We start from the raw sequence: 20390 nt of genomic DNA, 5'->3' as shown, positions 1-20390 counted from the left end.
GATGTGCACAGAAGCATGCTGACTCTCCTGTGTAGCAGACCAGCATTGTATATTTCCTTGCCTTGTTGCAGTTTCAGGTACACACTGCTGATTGAAAGCATTGGGCTGGTTCAGTAAGGAGGAACATATCTATTACCCGAGGCAGAGGGAAGCCCGGTCGGGGACCTGGTTCTGCTGTGAGCTGGCTGTGAAGACCTTGGGAAAGGAGCTGAACTGCCTGGGCTCACTTTGAGAAAGAGGATATAAGTAGTGACTCTTAATGCAAGGGCCTGACAAATTGAAGTAAGCAGCTGCCTTTAAACATTTGAAGGCTCATTGTGGAGAGAGGGATTAGAATTGTGGCAAGTGGCAGAACCGAAGAGGCAAATTTTAGCTCAATATAATCACTTTCCAGCATTTTAAGCTCTGAAATTGGCTTTATTCAGGCAGTCTATATGGCAAATTTTTGGATATATTGTAAGAAGGAGATTAATAGATCTTGTAGAGGGTGGAATTAAATGTCCTATAGGGTCCTATCAAATTAGATTTTATCATTTATTCTCTGATTAATTCAGGCATCAACACACTCAGGGAGTAGCTTCTATGTTGCTAAGCCCAAGGCTAGGAATTGGGGGTGCAAGATGAACAATGCATGATGCCTTCTCTAGAGCAGCAATCAGTCTGGTGGGAAAGTCAAACTCAAAAACAAATAATTACAATATTCTGTGCAAAGTGCTAAGACTTATGTACAAATTGCAATGAGAACATAAAGGAAGAGGTGCTAATTACGACTTTGGGGTATGTATTAGAGTTCTCCAGAAAGACAGAACCAATAGGATACGTACAGGATACTTCAAAAAGTTTGTGGAAAATTAGAATTAAAAGATAATGCAAACATTTCCATGAACTTTTTGAGATACCCTTGTATATACATGAGAGGGGATTTATTAGGGGAATTGGCTTATGCAATTATGGAGGCTGAGAAGTCCCACAACAGCTGTCTGCAAGCTGGAGTCCATGGTAGGCCGGTAGTGTGGCTCAGTCAAAGTTTGAAAGTCTCAGAACCAGGGAAGCTGATGGTAAAATTCTCAATCCAAGGTTGAAGGCCTGAGAACCGGGGTCAGGGGTAAGTGGGAGGCACTGTTGGTGCAAGTCCCAGAGTCCAAGGGCCTGAGTGCCTGGAGTTTCAATGTCCAAGAGTAGGAGAAGATGGATGTCCCCACTCCAGGAGGAGAGAGAGGACATTACCTTATTTCTGCCTTTTTCATTCTATCCAGGTCTGCAGCTGATTGGATGGTGCCAGCCCACACTGAGGGGCAATTTTCTCCACTCAGTCTACTGACGCATGCACCAATATCTTCTGGAAACACTCCCACAGGCACACCCAGAAGTAATGCTTTACCAATTCTCTAGGTATTCCTTAATCCAGTCAAGTTGATACCTAAAATTAAACATCGCAGTGTGGCAGGAAAGCAACACAGAGGAATACTATTTGCTCCAGGTTTTGAAGAATGCGTAGGACTTAGGCAGAGGAGGGGAGGCAGTGGGCTCCAGAGACAGAGAGCAGTGAGAGCAAGGGCTAGAGGGGCCACTGAGGCATGGTGGCTGCTGACTCTGCAGTGAGCTTGTCTTTCTCTTGACTCCTAGAGGAACTACAGCGTGTACCCCATTATATTATATAACTGCATCATACTGTTGATTAATTTGACTGTAACTGTTAGCTCTCTTTCCGCATAAGACTATATATTTCCCCAAGGTAGGGCATTTTCTTTGGCTAATCGCATTTTCTCATAGCTCCTAGAAGCATGCTTGGGCTGTAATAGTTGTTGCATAAATATTTGGCAGTGGGTTGATTTCCTCATGGGTAAAATGAATTCATTCAATACCATATATACTTTTCATTTAAAAATATTAATTAAGCAACTATTTGCTGGGAATTAACATCCTACGTCAGAGTTCCTTCTTCAAAATGACCACTTATCAAGTTTACAATAAATAGGGCCGCCCAGTTAGCACAATTGTTTAGAGTGTGGTGCTGATAACACCAAAGTCCAGGGTTCGATCCCTGCACATGCCGGCTGCCAAAAAAATAAAAATAAAAATAAAAATAAATAAATCAAAGTCCTCTCCCCAGGCCACCAGTGTAACTTAGCATGGTCCAGATGCAGTCAGGATTCTCTGAACAGCAAATGTCCCTGGAGCTTTTACCGGCATGAATCAGAGACCCGGGTTTGAAGTTCAGTGCTGGCACGTTACTGATTGCCTCAGTAGGGCTTGAGATTTAATGATTTTGTGTCTCAGTGTTTTCTTCCCTAAAATGAAGCTAGAAGTAGATCTTCTCTCAGAGGTTTGTTTAAAAAATGAATCAACTAATGTTATAACAGGCATTTCGCACAGTACGTGGGACATGCTAGGTCCCCCAATAGATGTTGCTGTCATTTCCATACCTTCAGGAGATTTTTCTTTAATTTGATATTTTGTGGATATCTGCCTTTACAATTTGGAGTTTCTTTACAGAGACAAAGTTACAGAATATTTGGAATTTAAGCCATAGGGGAAAACTAGAAATATCTAAAGGCCATCTTGTAGTAAGTGAAGGAAATGGATAGGAAAATATATGAGAGTGATGCTGAAAGGGAAAAAGAGAAAAAGAAAAAACGAGGGCATGAAATAAACTTCAAAGTCACCCTGAAAGGTTTTTTTTCCTTCTTCCTTTGATCACCACAATCTCATTTAGGCTGTTCCCCATGTTTGGAAAAGCAAACATGAGAATCCATGAGCACATAGCCACACAGTGTAAATACTATCTTCGCTCAAGGATAAAAATTAATGCTTTAACCACTCGTGCAAGTAGGTAACTATATGAAGGCAAAGTGATTTAATAAGTGCTTTTTTTTTTTTTTTTTTAATAAGTGCTTTTTAAGAAAAAGTTTCTCTCCCTTTATTTGTTGAAGTAAATAATTTCCAGTTAGTAACCGCTTTGCTTTTGGACAGAGTAATCAATACCATAAGAAAGTTTATTAGGGTAAAAAGTAACTAATGTTGCTCATTATTGGACTGCTATTTTACACACTAATACAAAAATAATATTTAAAATGTTATTGCTCTCTATATGACTATTCAATACAAATTTGGCCATTTCTTTATTGAAAGTTTAAAAATGGCATTATTATTATTTTAATGAAGAAAGCTCCATCAAAGCTCACTGAATATGAAAGAAATAAGTAATAAAAATTAGGAAAATCTGACTAAATTGGTAAGGCAGGTGTCATTGCGTGAGAGTGAATTTATAGAAAATAACAAGTAAAATAACTTAAGCAACACAAAATTTTGCCAAATGAGTTGGGAAATCACTGCTGGTTGCACAAAAGTTATCAATTGTTAACCCTGGGGTTAGAGACTACTATCCTTTTCTTGTGGAGTTTATACTGTGTTCTCTACTTCAAAGAAGTAAATGCAAAAATGTAATTTACTGAAGTCAGATTGAGTATCCATTTCTGTGTATTAGGATAATATAGGGGTCTAGAACATGAAGCTAGAGCTGTCATTCCCAAAGTGTGGAGGCACCCTGACTTATTTTAAATTTTTAAGGAAAGCACAGGGATATTCAATCTGTTGAACAGCGTGTTAAATACTAGCTCAGAGTAGTTCACAGTTTTAATGTATGATAGGGCTGCGTTCCATTCAATGACCTATCTTTACAAAGTGTGTGTTTGGCAGTTGCTATGATAAAAAGCGAGTACTGCAGGAAAATTGAAGTGGAACAGGAAATGAAGGAGCCATGTTTGAACTAATTCCAGGGTGTGAGAAGTTGTGCAGGGCTCAGCAGGTGTATAAATCCTATTCTTAAGTCATTGTGATTAAGAATGAAATAAAAATATGATTTTTCTTTCAATTTATGTATTGCTTGTTCAAACAATTACAAAGTTGTTAGAACATAAATATTTATTAGATTGTTTGAATTTGACTACTTTTAAGGGGAAGTATGGCCTGGGGGCACTGTGAGGGGATTACTTGTGCACTAAGGGCCTCCGGAACCTAGGAAGTTTGGGAACTTTTGGGCAAGAGTATTATTTTCTGGGTATTTTATTTATTTATTTATTTATATTTTTATTTTTTTTTATTATTATTTTATTTTGTCGATATACATTGTGGCTGATTATTGCTCCCCATCACCAAAACCTCCCTCCCTTCTCCCTCCCCCCCGCCCCCCCCAACAGTGTCCTTTCTGTTTGCTTGTTGTATCAACTTCAAATAATTGTGGTTGTTATATCTTCTCCCCCCCCCCCCGGTTTTTTTTTTTTGTGTGTGTGTGTGTGTGCGTGTGTGTGAATTTATATATTAATTTTTAGCTCCCACCAATAAGTGAGAACATGTGGTATTTCTCTTTCTGTGCCTGACTTGTTTCACTTAATATAATTCAATCAAGGTCCATCCATGTTGTTGCAAATGGCAGTATTTCATTCATTTTTATAGCTGAGTAGTATTCCATTGTGTAGATGTACCACATTTTCCGTATCCACTCATCTGATGATGGGCATTTGGGCTGGTTCCAACTCTTGGCTATTGTAAAGAGTGCTGCGATAAACATTGGGAAACAGGTATACCTTCGACTTGATGATTTCCATTCCTCTGGGTATATTCCCAACAGTGGGATAGCTGGGTCGTATGCTAGATCTATCTGCAATTGTTTGAGGAACCTCCATACCATTTTCCATAGAGGCTGCACCATTTTGCAGTCCCACCAACAATGTATGAGAGTTCCTTTTTCTCCGCAGCCTCGCCAGCATTTATCATTCACAGTCTTTTGGATTTTAGCCATCCTAACTGGAGTTAGATGGTATCTCAATGTGGTTTTGATTTGCATTTCCCGGATGCAGAGTGATGCTGAGCATTTTTTCATATGTCTGTTAGCCATTTGGATATCTTCCTTAGAGAAATGCCTATTTAGCTCTTTTGCCCATTTTTTAATTGGGTTGCTTGTTTTCTTCTTGTACAGTTGTTTGAGTTCCTTATATATTCTGGATATTAATCCTTTGTCAGATATATATTTTGCAAATATTTTCTCCCATTCTGTTGGTTGTCTTTTAACTCTGTTAATTGTTTCTTTTGCTGTGCAGAAGCTTTTTAGTTTGATATAATCCCATTTGTTTATTTTTCCTTTGGTTGCCCATGCTTTTGGGGTCGGATTCATGAAGTCTGTGCCCAGTCCTATTTCCTGAAGTGTTTCTCCTATGTTTTCTTTAAGAAGTTTTATTGTTTCAGGATGTATATTTAAATCCTTAATGCATTTTGAGTTGATTTTAGTATACGGCGAGAGGTATGGATCTAGTTTCATTCTCCTGCATACGGATATCCAGTTATCCCAGCACCATTTGCTGAAGAGGCAGTCCCTTCCTCAGTGAATAGGCTTGGTGCCTTTGTCAAAGATCAGCTGACAGTAAGTGTGTGGGTTGATTTCTGGATTCTCTATTCTATTCCATTGGTCAGTGTGTCTGTTTTTATGCCAGTACCATACTGTTTTGGTTATTATAGCTTTGTAGTATAGCTTAAAGTCAGGTAGTGTTATGCCTCCAGCTTTATTTTTTTTGCTCAGCATTGCTTTGGCTATGCGTGGTCTTTTATTGTTCCATATAAATGTCTGGATAGTTTTTTCCATTTCTGAGAAAAATGTCTTTGGAATTTTGATGGGGATTGCATTGAATTTGTATATCACTTTGGGTAGTATGGACATTTTCACTATGTTGATTCTTCCAATCCAAGAGCATGGGATATCTTTCCATCTTCTTGTATCCTCTCTAATTTCTCTCAGCAGTGGTTTGTAGTTCTCATTATAGAGATTTTTCACCTCCTTGGTTAACTCAATTCCTAAGTATTTTATTTTTTTGGTGGCTATTGTAAATGGGCAGGCTTTCTTGATTTCTCTTTCTGCATGTTCACTATTGGAGAAAAGAAATGCTACTGATTTTTGTGTGTTGATTTTGTATCCTGCTACTGTGCTGAAATCATTTATCAATTCCAACAGTTTTTTTGTAGAGGTTTTAGGCTGTTCGATATATAGGATCATGTCATCTGCAAACAGGGACAGTTTAACTTCATCTTTTCCAATCTGGATGCCCTTTATTTCCTTCTCTTCTCTGATTGCTCTGGCTAGTACTTCCAACACTATGTTGAATAGGAGTGGTGAGAGTGGGCATCCTTGTCTAGTTCCTGTTCTTAAAGGAAAAGCTTTCAGCTTTTCCCCATTCAGGATGATATTGGCTGTGGGTTTGGCATATATGGCTTTAATTATGTTGAGATACTTTCCCTCTATACCTAACTTATAGAGGGTCTTTGTCATGAATGAGTGCTGAACTTTATCAAATGCTTTTTCAGCATCTATAGAGATGATCATATGGTCCTTGTGTTTGACTTTATTAATATGGTGTATCACATTTATTGATTTGCGTATGTTGAACCAACCTTGCATCCCTGGGATGAATCCCACTTGATCGTGATGAATAATTTTACGTATGTGTTGCTGTATTCTGTTTCCTAGTATTTTAGTGAGGATTTTTGCGTCTATATTCATCAAGGATATCGGCCTGTAGTTTTCTTTTTTGGTTATATCTTTACCTGGTTTTGGTATCAGGATGATGTTTGCTTCATAGAATGAGTTTGGGAGATTTGCATCTGTGTCAAACTTTTGGAATAGTTTGTAAAGAATCGGTGTCAATTCCTGTTTGAATGTTTGGTAAAATTCTGCTGTGAATCCATCTGGTCCTGGGCTTTTCTTTGTTGGGAGCCTTCTGATAACAGCTTCAATCTCCTTTATTGTTATTGGTCTGTTCAAATTTTCTACGTCTTCACGGTTCAGTTTTGGGAGCTTGTGTGTGTCCAGAAATTTATCCATTTCCTCCAGATTTTCAAATTTGTTGGCGTATAGTTGTTTATAGTAGTCTCGAATGATTCCTTGTATTTCAGATGAATCAGTTGTAATATCGCCTTTTTCATTTCTAATTTTTGTTATTTGAGTCTTCTCTCTTCTTTTTTTTGTTAGCCATGCTAATGGTTTGTCAATTTTATTTATCTTTTCAAAAAACCAACTTTTTGATTCGTTGATCTTTTGAATTGTTTTTTGGTTTTCAATTTCATTCAGTTCTGCTCTGATCTTAATGATTTCTTTCCGTCTGCTAACTTAGGTTTGGATTGTTCTTGTTTTTCTAGTTCTTTAAGGTGAAGTGTTAGGTTGTTCACTTGCCATCTTTCTATTCTTCTGAAGTGAGTGTTTAATGCAATAAATTTTCCCCTCAACACTGCTTTTGCAGTATCCCACAGGCTTTGGTATGATGTATCATTGTTTTCATTAGTTTCAAGAAATTTTTTGATTTCCTGCTTGATTTCTTCTTGGACCCATATGTCATTAAGTAGAATGCTGTTTAATTTCCATGTGTTTGTATAGTTTCCAGAGTTTCGTTTGTTATTAATTTCTAGTTTTAATCCATTGTGGTCTGAGAAGATACATGGGATAATTGCAATTTTTTTGAATTTATTGAGACTTGATTTGTGACCTAATATGTGATCTATCCTGGAGAATGATCCATGTGCTGATGAGAAGAATGAATATTCTGAGGTTGTTGGGTGGAATGTTCTGTAGATATCTGCCAATTCCAATTGGTCTAGAGTCTTGTTTAGATCTTGTGTTTCTCTACTGATTCTTTGCCTAGATGATCTGTCTAATATTGACAGTGGGGTGTTCAGGTCCCCTGCTATTATGGTATTAGTGTCTATTTCCTTCTTTAGGTCTAATAGAGTTTGTTTTATAAATCTGGCTGCTCCAACATTGGGTGCATACATATTTATGATTGTTATGTCTTCTTGATGGATCAGTCCTTTTATCATTAAGTAGTGTCCCTCATTGTCTCTTTTTATGGTTTTTAGTTTAAAGTCTATTTTGTCAGATATAAGAATAGCTACTCCAGCTCGTTTTTCTTTTCTGTTTGCATGGTAAATCTTTTTCCATCCTTTCACTCTTAGTCTGTGTGAATCTTTATGGGTGAGGTGGGTCTCTTGTAGGCAGCATATAGTTGGGTCCTGCTTTTTGATCCAGTCAGCCAGTCTGTGTCTTTTGATTGGGGAATTTAAGCCTTTTACATTAAGGGTTGTTATTGAAAGGTGTTGATTTATTCTTAGCATTCTATTGGTTGTTTGGTTGTCTTAGGTGTCTTTTGTTCCTTGCTTTCTGATTTACTGTTAGGTTTCTGTGTTTGTTGGTTCCTTAGGTTGTAGGTAGCGTTTTTGTTTGCTTGTTTTCTCTTCATGAATGCCATTTTTATTATACTAGCGGGTTTAGATTTTTCTTGGGTTTTTATGGCAGTGGTAGTTATTTTTTAGGAACCAAACCCAGTACTCCCTTGAGGATTTCTTGTAAGGGTGGTCATGTGGTAGTGAACTCCTGCAGTTTTTGTTTGTCTGAGAAATATACTATTTGCCCCTCATTTCGGAAGGATAGCCTTGCAGGGTAGAGTATTCTTGGCTGGCAATCTTTGTCTTTTAGTATTTTGAAAATATCATCCCATTCCTTTCTAGCTTTTAGGGTTTGTGATGAAAAGTCTGATGTTAACCTGATTGGGGCTCCCTTATAGATGATTTGACGCTTCTCTCTTGCAGCTTTTAAGATTCTCTCTTTGTCTCTGAGTTTTGCCAATTTGACTATGACATGTCTTGGAGAAGGTCTTTTTGGGTTGAATACATTTGGAGATCGTTGAGCTTCCTGGATCTGAAGATCTGTGATTTTTCCTATACCTGGGAAGTTTTCTGCCACTATTTTGTTGAATATGTTTTCAATGGAATCTCCATTTTCCTCCCCTTCTGGAATACCCATGACTCGGATATTTGATCGCTTATGGTTGTCTGATATCTCTCTCAGATTTTCTTCAATGTCCTTGATTCTTTTTTCTTTCTTTTTGTCTGCTTGTGTTATTTCAAACAGCCCATCTTCAAGTTCAGAGGTTCTCTCTTCAACTTCGACAAGCCTGCTGGTTAAACTCTCCGTTGTGTTCTTTATTTCGTTGAATAACTTCTTCAGTTCAGCAAGTTCTGCTACATTTTTTTTCACGACATTGATTTCCTTGTACATTTCCTCTTTCAGATCCTGTATACTTTTCCTCATTTCATCATGATGTCTAGCTGAGTTTTCTTGTATCTCATTCAGTTTCCTTAGAATTATCACTCGAAATTCCTTATCAGTTATTTCAAGGGCTTCTTGTTCTATAGGATCTAGAGTTTGAGATTTATTAACTTTTGGTGGTGTACTTTCTTGATTTTTTGTATTTCTGGTATCTTTTTTTTGGTGTTTATTCATTGTGGCAGGGGGTTTCACAGTCCACCGGTTTGAGACTAATGACTAACTAGGATGTTGCTGTGGTTGCCAATTTCGTATGACTCCCTCCTTGACTGCTCAGTTGGCCTCTAGTGCCTTGTGGGTGTGGTTGCCTCGGGTCTTGGGCTTCTCCGGGGAGCCACCTTTCTGGTCAGCTTGGACTCTGCTGGGCTGGTGGATCACGTACCACAGGGTGTGTGATCTCTGTTGAGCTTTCACTTCCTGTGCAGGACTTCTCCCTGTTCCGTGTGCTCTGGCCCAGGCTGTTAGATCGTGCAGTGGCGACCCCACCGGGTGTGTGGTTTCTGTCGAGTCTCCGCCTCCCTGGCCGCACGTCTCCCCACTCTGTGCGCACTGTGCTGGGCTGGGGCGTGTCTTCTGCAACCCTCGTCTATCAGCTGGGCCTTCAAGACCCTGCTTGGCACCGCCTCGCCCAGGAAGTCTACCAGGTTTCTGCTAGGCACAGACGATCGGTCTCTCTGGGTGCTTTTGTAGCACTATGTAGATCTTTCTCGGGTCTTGTTCACCTTTGTATCCCCCCAGTATAAACCGAGTCTAGTGCCCACCTGCAGCCAGCTCTCCGGCAGGTTCAAGCGGACCTGGGAACTCTCCTACCACACTATTCCCAACCAGAAATTCGTTAGGCTTTTTTCCAAACTGGTGGCCGCAGAGATGGTATCTGCCTCCCAGTAACAGGGAGTTTACCTGGGGCTGGAGTCCAGGGTGTGGTGGAGTGACAGTCGGCCCGCCCGTACTTCCTTGCCCTCCCGAGACTGGCCGGGGACGCCCCACGCCACCAGCCCCGCCAGAGAACCGCGGAGGGAGTGGGAGCGGAGGCTGGTCTGCAGGCTCCGGAAAGCCCCGCGCCAGGCCAAGCAAGTGGGAGGGCTCAGTGATGGCGGAGCAGGGCAGAGCTGCCCACACCTGGGAAAATGGAGGCAGCACCGGGGCGGTGAGTGGCCTGGTGGTGCAGGCGGGAGCCGCGTGGGCACCCCCCCCCCCCAACAGAGCTGTACCAGGGATCACTCACAGTGCTGTGCCAGGTCAGGTGCTCGCTCTGTCTCTGGTTTGCCGCCTTTCCCAGTTCTCAGCCGCTGCCGCCTCGGGCTGTTCAGTCGCGGCGCGGCTCGGGCGCTCCCAGGAATCTTCTTTAATGCCGGCCTGAAACCTTGAATCCTGAATAGGGCCGCTGGCCGCCTTCAGCGCGGCCCCGGCCTCCGGGATCCTGTCTGCATCCACAGCAGCCCTGGCGCCGCGTTCCCTGTTTCGAGACTCGCTTTTGCAGCTAAGAAACAGTTCTTTTCCTGCTCCACACTTCAAAGCTGTTGCCTGTAAATGAGGCAGCCTCTCCTGCCGGGGGTAAAGTGGCGGTCACCCCCCACGACCGGCCAGCAGCAGCAGTCCTCCCTTAAGAGATGGCGAGAGGAAGGTCCACAAGTTTCCTGGCTGCCTGAGGCCCAGTGGCCAACTTTTCCACCTCAGCTACTCCGCGCCAGCCGCTGCAGCCGCCGCCATCTTGAAAAAACCTTGAATTGCATTCTTCCACGAGATTTTCCATGCCATCAACATCAACCAGAAAATAACCATTGGACACGTAACTGCGTTCAGTTGATGCCCTTCACTAAGCTAAATTCAGCAGTTTGTCAGCTGCCCACAGCGCCGCGCTCACATCGCCCGCCCGCGGCGCCCCCTCTGCCGGCGCCGGCGCCAGGCCCGTCCCCGCCGCTCCCATTTCTGGGTATTTTAAAAATTGATTTGGATACCTTATCTGCTAGTGTTAAGAAAATGCAAATTATCCTATATCTGAGCCTGGCACTGTATCAATTAACTAATGTTTAACTGTTTCCAGTGTGACTCTCCTATGCACTTACTAGAAAGCCATCTTCACTGTTGCTGTCACGTGTGTACTCAATCCTTTACTTATGCATTCCCCATCCCTCTCTCTCCTTCCATCCCCCCCTCTTTTCTTTCTCTCTCTCTCACACACACACACACACACACACACACACACACACACACACACACACACACACGTATACCTTAGCACATAAAAATGTCTGAGAATATTGGTTGGCCCAGACTGCACAATGTTAGCATATCCTTAAGTGAGCTGTGGCATTTCAGGCATAATCAGAAACAGTAGATTCAGCTGGATGGTAATTGGGGGCTGGCGAAGGCACACACTTAGCCCTTGGGAACAAAGGAGCACAAGCTGCCAAAAAACTTGGGTTGGAGCAGGACCATGCTCTGGTATTTCTGTCCTTCAGCAGGAGCTCCCACTTCCTCAAGCCCATTCCTGACCACAACCAACAAATGCTAAAAATTCTGCCAGGCTCTAAGTCCACTGTGCCAGTTACTAGGCTATAGCAGGTTCCCTAGGGTGGAGGAAAAACTCTTTAAGAAATAACCAAGGATGGAGACTCAGCTTCTCCATCTGTAAAATAGATGGCATTGAACTGGATATCGGAAGTGATTTTCAAAACCCTTGATGTGTAAATCTTGTGGATTTAGCTAGGAGTGAATTAGCAAAAAAGAGCTGTCAATAGCATAAAAAAGAAAAAGAAATTTTGTCATAATGCATAGAATGGAGCATGAAACACTTTTAACAACAGAAAAAGAAAATGATATGCCAGCACAAATTAGTCAAATTCCAAAAGGGGCTTGCCTCATTCCCCACTGGGGCCAAATGCCATCATTTGTCTACACAACTCCCCTAAACCATTGTCTCATCATATTAGAAGCTAGCACTTAAGAAAAATTACTGATTTCTCTTTGCATTAGAAATCCAGAATTTCCTCTTTGTTCAACTACTTAATTATCTACCCATCTGTGTACTTACCAGTGTACACACAGACACCCACTAACACAAATACTCAAACATTTACTATTCCTATACTTCTGAACAGGGAGTGGCTTTATCATCCAAGGTCAGGAAGCTACGTTTTGGTGGCGTGATTCTCCTCTGAAGCACAATAACAAACCAGGAAAGATCTGGGCCCCACATTCTTCACCCAAAAGAAGCAGATTACATCTGGTTACTTACTTTACGTGCTTGTAATTCCTGGTGCCTATGGCCCTGCTGCGGTTAGGACTTTGGAGTCAGCTTAAACCAGTGTTAATCCGAGAGTCCCCCGCACACTGCATGAACCTGGTCTAAGAGATAAGGAGTGCTGTGCAGAGTTTGGAACCTAAAGTTAGCTCTTGTTTATATTTTAACATGGTTAATTGTGACAGTGAAATGCTAAGAGAAGCACTGTCTGGTGTTGTGCACTTTAGACTCACTCTTCTGCCTGCAAATTATACATAAAGTTAGGAAGTTAAGGCGGCACCCTCATTGTTCATGAATTTCACTCTTCAAAGGGGTGAGAATAAAATAAGACAATTGTGTTAACAGCTGCTATATCAAAGATACACTTTTAAGGGTTTTGATACATTTTACATTTAGAGGAAATTATTATTTAAAAAAATCATAATTCAATTTATAAAGCCTTTTTAAGTGAAAATGGTTGTCCAGGCACTTGGGTAATAGAAGACATATATGGGAGGAGCATGGCCTTTGGAGTCACAAGTCCTGGGTTCAAATATTGTGTTCACCAGCTATTACCAGAATAATCTTGGAAAAATTGTATGACTTTTCTCAGCTTCAGTTTTCGCAACTTAGAACAGGCGTAATAATATCTGCCTTAGATAGTCGTGGTGGGGATTAGATGAGATCATCTAGATTGAGAGTCTTGTACATAGTAAACCCTGTGTGTGATTGTGGTGATGGTGGTGACGATGACGATGTCATTGCCAGACAAGATAAGGTGTCTTGATTATTGATTCTTAATGATGAAATGACTCCCATAGGCACAAGGAATCAACTCTGAGAGGTTGGTGGACTGAAACAGGGAGAGGGTTCTGGAAGAATAAATCTTTTTCCTTGATTTTCAGTACAGTGTAACCACATCCCTTGACCCTGCATCTAGAGAGCCTTGTGTATTGCTAAGTATGTTGCTTGTTCCCTGGGCTCACTCCTTGCCTTATTTCTGGCTTATTAAATACAGTTGTCCCTTGGTATCCTCCAGGGATTAGTTCCAGGATTTCCCTGGATACTGAAATCCATGGATGCTCAAATTCCTTATATTAAATGGTGTAGTATTTGCAGATAATCTATGCACATCTTCCTGTATACTTTAAATAATCTCTAGATTACTTTTAATTACTTATAATACAATGTCAATGCTATGTAAATAGTTGTTGTACTGTATTTTTAAAACTTGTATTATTTTTTATTGTTGTATTGTTATTTTTTAACTTAATTTTTTTGAATGTTTTTCAGTCCACAGTTGGTTGAATCCACAGAACCCATGGATATGGAGCGCCAACTGTACATGGCACAAGCACACCATTGTTAGCTCTGTTGAGTTCAGCTGCCTTGCTGCAGTTATAAAGATGATAATATGTGCATGATTTCAAACTTGGTTTTTACTCAGAAGGTAAACCTTCAAGACTACTATTAGTTCTAGTGTGTTTTTAAAAACCGAAATATGTTTGATATAGAATCAGTGGCTCCTTGAGAGTTAGGGCCACCATTGGTGTCCCAAATCTCAGTACATATGCACTTACCTTCATGTGTACATGTACATACCAAGGAGGTCCCTGGGCCTCACCAGGCATGCTGCTAACATAAGGGGTAAATATTGGTTGAGCGTAAACATGATCAATTTTTGTATTATCTCATTTTCCATAATTAGCAAGAGACTTGTAGTAATAAAAATGAGAAGACTGGCCTTCAGTGAAACTTTCACTTTCTGCTATTTTTAGGGCTTATTGTTTATTAGCTGTACTTTAGGCCACGGGATGGGGAAAGCTATCTAGTCTCCTTAGTCAAGTGGACCTAGATCCTAAGAAGTCAGATTGATAGACAATAATGCTCTTTAGAAAATACTGTGGACTTTCTACCTTCTGGTAACATATAGGTTTGTATTTCTTGGCCCCCCAGTAACATATGTCCTGTCTGGGCCAGAGCCTTTAATTACTATTACAAGATCACATAGAGCTTTCTTTTCCTTTAATGTGATAACCAGCAAATTTCAAGATGGCCATTCCATTAGTCTGGATACCTGGGTGGCTGTGATGAACAGAGCCTATCCCCAATGGACACATAGTTGAAAGAGAAATTATCTTTGTTGTATTTCAAAGTATTGAGACTTGTGTATTGGCTGTTGATATATGATACCTAGCCTCCACTGACCCATACACTAGAGGGATGTTTCTTGGCTCCTTCACTTTATTTCTAAATCATCTTCTTAAATCTCATTTCCTTTCCTTTCTTCCCCTGCTCTGATTCACATTTAGAGATATAGAATTTTAGGGCTGAAAGAGAGCATGGAACTTACTTAGTTTTAGTCCCAGTTGTAAATTGGACCTACACAGTGCAATTTTTTTCTTTCTCCCTGCAAAAAACAAAGTTAAGATAAAAACAACTCCCTACCCTCAAACCCCGCCCGTAGCATCAAGTCTCCCTACCTGCACAGGTCTGCACATGTGCTGGTCTCTGCAGTATTTTCTTTTAAAATGCAGACGTTCCTAAGAGGGGGTAATTTCCTAAGTCCCTTACACACTGAGGTTGTTCTTTTTCTTTCTGTGAGAACACACCTGCAGAATGAAAGCACTGAAAGGGGAGGCGGAGGGAGCACCAAGCCTACTCAAGGCCAATCATTGTGCTTGAAATGGGTCTTCTCTCTGCTGGTAGTGGTGACTCGGCGACTCACACCTCTACCATCTGAGCACTGGAACAAACAGCAGCCACTTTCTTTTAGAATTCCCTTGCTTGTCTTTATAGCTTGATGAGAATTTTGTGGGAAGGCCTGCAACTGTTCCCATTCTTATTCATATATGTTAATGTCTAAATTAATATAATGTTTATTAATGCAGACAGTAATACAATTTTCTTATGTCATTAGACATAAACATATTAAAATTATTTTTGAATTTTCTTTGATAACTTGTAGTTCATCATCGTTTTAGTACTGCTGTGAATCATTTCTATTTTTGGTGTATAGAGGGAGCACAAAACTGATTAATATGATATTCCATCTCGGATAGAAGATAGATGCTGGAAAATGCAGCGATAACACGTAATTTTTTTAATGGTTTCATCCTCCCGTACACCATCATTTAGCATAGGTTGAGTGTCAGATGGTCCTGGGACTAAAACTCAGCTGGGCCCACTTATAAGCCACATAGCTTGGGAAAGTCATTGACTCTGTTTCAGTTTCCTGATGTATTAAATAGGTTGTTAGAATTAAATATAATTAAATAAAATTGAATTGTTTATAACATCTGGCTTGTAGCACTTTATCCTGATTACTTAGGTTGCTAAAACTTGAAATAGCTCAACATCAAGAGATATTGATGCTTTTATACAAGCAATTACTTCCTACTGGCCAGCAGCTGAAAGTATAGGGATATCTAAAATTAAAATTCTTTTTGCTAGTTATAATTCAAATCCCTCTCCCAGAATATGTAGCATATATAGATGGACATTAAATATCAAAATACAGGTTTTAGATATACACTTATTCCACAAGAGCAGAGCAGCTAGCCCTCTATTTCCCCTCACACAGATATTTCCTTTAAGAAATTCCTTGCATGTTTAATCTCATTTTGACATCTGACCTGGTTTAAGTAGAGTCTAATCTTAGGAGCCTTTTTCGTAGCTTAATTGGTCTGTGGCTGGGTCATAGGGCAGAATGCACAAGAGAGTGAGTTCTGTTCAGTGTCAACACATTCCACCTCCTGGGCAACAGTCAAACGTTGCAGGTCAGTAGCAGCATTTCCCAGGATGAAATCTGGTTATAAAGAAGAGCTTTCCTTTGCCATACTCATTATGATGTGAATGCTGGAATCTTTCTGGGTTCAGCTTTTAAGATGTTATTATTTGAAATTATTGTTTGCAATTTTATTACACATCTTGGTCCTACTATTTTATTTTTAAAATATCTTTGTCTGTAAAGACTAAATGTGACATATTTGACTTTTGATAGAAAAAAAAAAAACCCACAAGGATTTATTATATGAGGATAGTTAAAATAATTAAAGGTGAGTAAAGGGGACCAGCACAAGGAGAGATTTTGGAGGAGGGCGGTAACCAGCTAATATGCTCTATGAGAGAACAAACATTGTAATTAATCTGCAGCACAAAGCACCAAGGCTGAACACGAGGAGAATTTGGCCCTGAGGAATGCAAAATGTCATGAACTAATCTCTGAAAGTAGCTTCTTTTGAGAAACTCCAAATTAATAGTTCCTAAATTTAACATGCCTATGAATTTTCTGGGGAACTTATCAAAACTGCAGATTCCAGCAGAGAGTCTGATTCAGCAAGTCTGAATTATCATTACATTTATATTCAGGAATATGCAATTCTATAAGTTCCCTGAGTTATTCTGATGTAGGTGACCCATGGAGCATGTTTTGGAACAAACTACCGTAGACGGTTCGTCTGGAATAGTTTCACGGTCAGGATGTATGGAGGCAGAAGGACAGACTGAATGAGTCTTCCTTAGCCCTTGAATCAGCCTCAGAAGAAGTGTTCTCTGAAAGTGAGCTATTTATGTTTTTTTAAAAGAGATACCAGGATATTTAGAAAGATTTCAAAAATTTTCAAGGGTATAAATTTAATAATAATTTTGTCCTAATGGAGCTATTTTTTCTCACTGATTTAGCATCAACCTGGCAAATGTTTTTCAATCTCTTCTACTGTAGAAGAAGGATAATAAACATAGCTACTTCAATGGGGAATGGTAATGATGAAATGAAGCAAATTATACAAAACAATCAGGACAATGCCTTGCATATGATAAAACAGGAGTTGGCAAACTTTTTTGTAGTGGGTCAGATGCTAAATATTTTAGCCTTTGTGGGCCACATGGTTTATTTTATTTTTAATTAATTAATTAATTAATTAATTATTATTAGCGTATTCATTCTTACAAATCATATTTCTTTTTTTTTTTTTGAAATCTAAATCTTCTTTATTTTGTTTTTTATTTTATTTTTTTATTTTTTTTTAAATTTTATTTTGTCGATATACATTGTAGCTGATTATTGCTCCCCATCACCAAAACCTCCCTCCCTTCTCCCTCCCCCCCTCCCCCCCAACAATGTCCTTTCTGTTTGCTTGTTGTATCAACTTCAAATAATTGTGGTTGTTATATCTTCTTCCCCCCCCCCCCCCCCGGTTTGTGTGTGTGTGTGTGTGTGTGTGTGTATGTGTGTGTGTGAATTTATATATTAATTTTTAGCTCCCTCCAATAAGTGAGAACATGTGGTATTTCTCTTTCTGTGCCTGACTTGTTTCACTTAATATAATTCTCTCAAGGTCCATCCATGTTGTTGCAAATGGCAGTATTTCATTCGTTTTTATAGCTGAGTAGTATTCCATTGTGTAGATGTACCACATTTTCCGTATCCACTCATCTGATGATGGACATTTGGGCTGGTTCCAACTCTTGGCTATTGTAAAGAGTGCTGCGATGAACATTGGGGAACAGGTATACCTTCGACTTGATGATTTCCATTCCTCTGGGTATATTCCCAACAGTGGGATGGCTGGGTCGTATGGTAGATCTATTTGCAATTGTTTAAGGAACCTCCATACCATTTTCCATAGAGGCTGCACCATTTTGCAGTCCCACCAACAATGTATGAGAGTTCCTTTTTCTCCACAGCCTCGCCAGCATTTATCGTTAATAGTCTTTTGGATTTTAGCCATCCTAACTGGGGTTAGATGGTATCTCAATGTGGTTTTGATTTGCATTTCCCGGATGCTGAGTGATGTTGAGCATTTTTTCATATGTCTGTTGGCCATTTGGATATCTTCCTTAGAGAAATGCCTACTTAGCTCTTTTGCCCATTTTTTAATCGGGTTGTTTGTTTTCTTCTTGTACAGTTGTTTGAGTTCCTTATATATTCTGGATATTAATCCTTTGTCGGATGTATATTTTGCAAATATTTTCTCCCACTCTGTTGGTTGTCTTTTAACTCTTTTAATTGTTTCTTTTGCTGTGCAGAAGCTTTTTAGTTTGATATAATCCCATTTGTTTATTTTTCCTTTGGTTGCCCGTGCTTTTGGGGTCATATTCATGAAGTCTGTGCCCAGTCCTATTTCCTGAAGTGTTTCTCCTATGTTTTCTTTAAGAAGTTTTATTGTCTCAGGGTGTATATTTAAATCCTTAATCCATTTTGAGTTGATTTTAGTATACGGTGAGAGGTATGGATCTAGTTTCATTCTCCTGCATATGGATATCCAGTTATCCCAGCACCACTTGCTGAAGAGGCAGTCCCTTCCCCAGTGAATAGGCTTGGTGCCTTTGTCAAAGATCAGATGGAAGTAAGTGTGTGGGTTGATTTCTGGATTCTCTATTCTATTCCATTGGTCAGTGTGTCTGTTTTTATGCCAGTACCATACTGTTTTGGTTATTATAGCTTTGTAGTATAGCTTAAAGTCAGGTAGTGTTATGCCTCCAGCTTTATTTTTTTTGCTGAGCATTGCTTTGGCTATTCGTGGTCTTTTATTGTTCCATATAAATGTCTGAATAGTTTTTTCCATTTCTGAGAAAAATGTCTTTGGAATTTTGATGGGGATTGCATTGAATTTGTATATCACTTTGGGTAGTATGGACATTTTCACTATGTTGATTCTTCCAATCCAAGAGCATGGAATATCTTTCCATCTTCTTGTATCCTCTCTAATTTCTCTCAGCAGTGGTTTGTAGTTCTCATTATAGAGATTTTTCACCTCCTTGGTTAACTCAATTCCTAAGTATTTTATTTTTTTGGTGGCTATTGTAAATGGGCAAGCTTTCTTGATTTCTCCTTCTGCATGTTCACTATTGGAGAAAAGAAATGCTACTGATTTTTGTGTGTTGATTTTGTATCCTGCTACTGTGCTGAAATCATTTATCAATTCCAACAGTTTTTTTGTAGAGGTTTTAGGCTGTTCAATATATAGGATCATGTCATCTGCAAACAGGGACAGTTTGACTTCCCAAATCATATTTCTTTATGCCCTTTGCCATACCTATCACTTCCCACCCCCACCCCCTTCCCCCTATATCTCTACCATCTTTAGGATTGTTCTCTCCTTCTGAAAGTTCAACATATTGTTGTGGTCTTTTCTTTCTTTCCTTCATTTTTTCTTTGTCCCCTCCTTCCCTACCCCCCACTTCCTTCCTTCCTAGCAGCCAGTTATGAGTGAGAACATGTGGTATTTCTGTTTCTTTGTCTGGCTTATGTCACTTAACATAATTTTCTCCATATTCATCCATGTTGCTGCAAATGGAAGAATTTCATTCTTTCTTATGGCAGAGTAGTACTCCATTGTGTATATATATATATATATATACCACATTTTCTTTATCCAGTTGTCTGTCGATGGACACTTAGGTTGGTTACATATTTTGGCAATTGCAAATAGAATTGCAGTGAACATGGGAGGGCAAATATCCCTTTGACCTGATGATCTCCATTTCTTTGGATATCTACCCAACATTGAGATTGCTGGATCATATAGTAGCTCTATCTGTAGTTGTCTGAGAAACCTCCATACTGTTTTCCCTAACAGCTGTGCTAATATACAGTTCCATGACAGTGCAGAAGAGTTCCCCTTCCCCCACATCCTCACCAGCATTTCTTATTCTTGGTCTTTTTAATAATGGCCAGTCTAACTGGGGTGAGATGATATTTCAACATGGTTTTGATTTGCATTTCTCTGATGACTAGTGTTGCTGAGCATTTTTTCATGTACCTGTTGGCCATTTGTATGTCTTCCTTTGAAAAATATCTATTCATCTCATTTGCCCATTTTTTAATTGGATTATTTATTTTTTTACTGTATAATTGTTTGAGTTCTTTGTATATTCTGGATATTAATTCCTTGCTGGATGTATAGTTTGCAAATATTTTCTCCCATTCCATAGGTTGTCTTTCCACTCTGTTGATTGTTTCCTTTGCCATGCAGAAGATTTTTAGTTTGATATAATCCCATTTATTTATTTTTTCTT

At 39.6% G+C, this 20390-nt stretch overlaps 1 protein-coding gene across 1 annotated transcript in view; it reads right to left on the bottom strand.

Moving 5' to 3' along the window:
• Window positions 1-10961: 10961 nt before the first annotated feature.
• Window positions 10962-20390, bottom strand: part of LOC134384384 (dimethylaniline monooxygenase [N-oxide-forming] 2-like) — a 55809-nt gene continuing 46380 nt past the window's right edge. The window contains 1 exon segment of the mRNA XM_063105910.1: window positions 10962-11074. Coding sequence (XP_062961980.1) covers window positions 10962-11074 — 113 coding nt within the window.

Source organism: Cynocephalus volans, chromosome 8, assembly GCF_027409185.1.
Source record: "Cynocephalus volans isolate mCynVol1 chromosome 8, mCynVol1.pri, whole genome shotgun sequence".
In the NCBI taxonomy this organism is placed as follows: Eukaryota; Metazoa; Chordata; class Mammalia; order Dermoptera; family Cynocephalidae; genus Cynocephalus; species Cynocephalus volans.
This window is presented reverse-complemented; position numbering and strand designations above follow the sequence as displayed.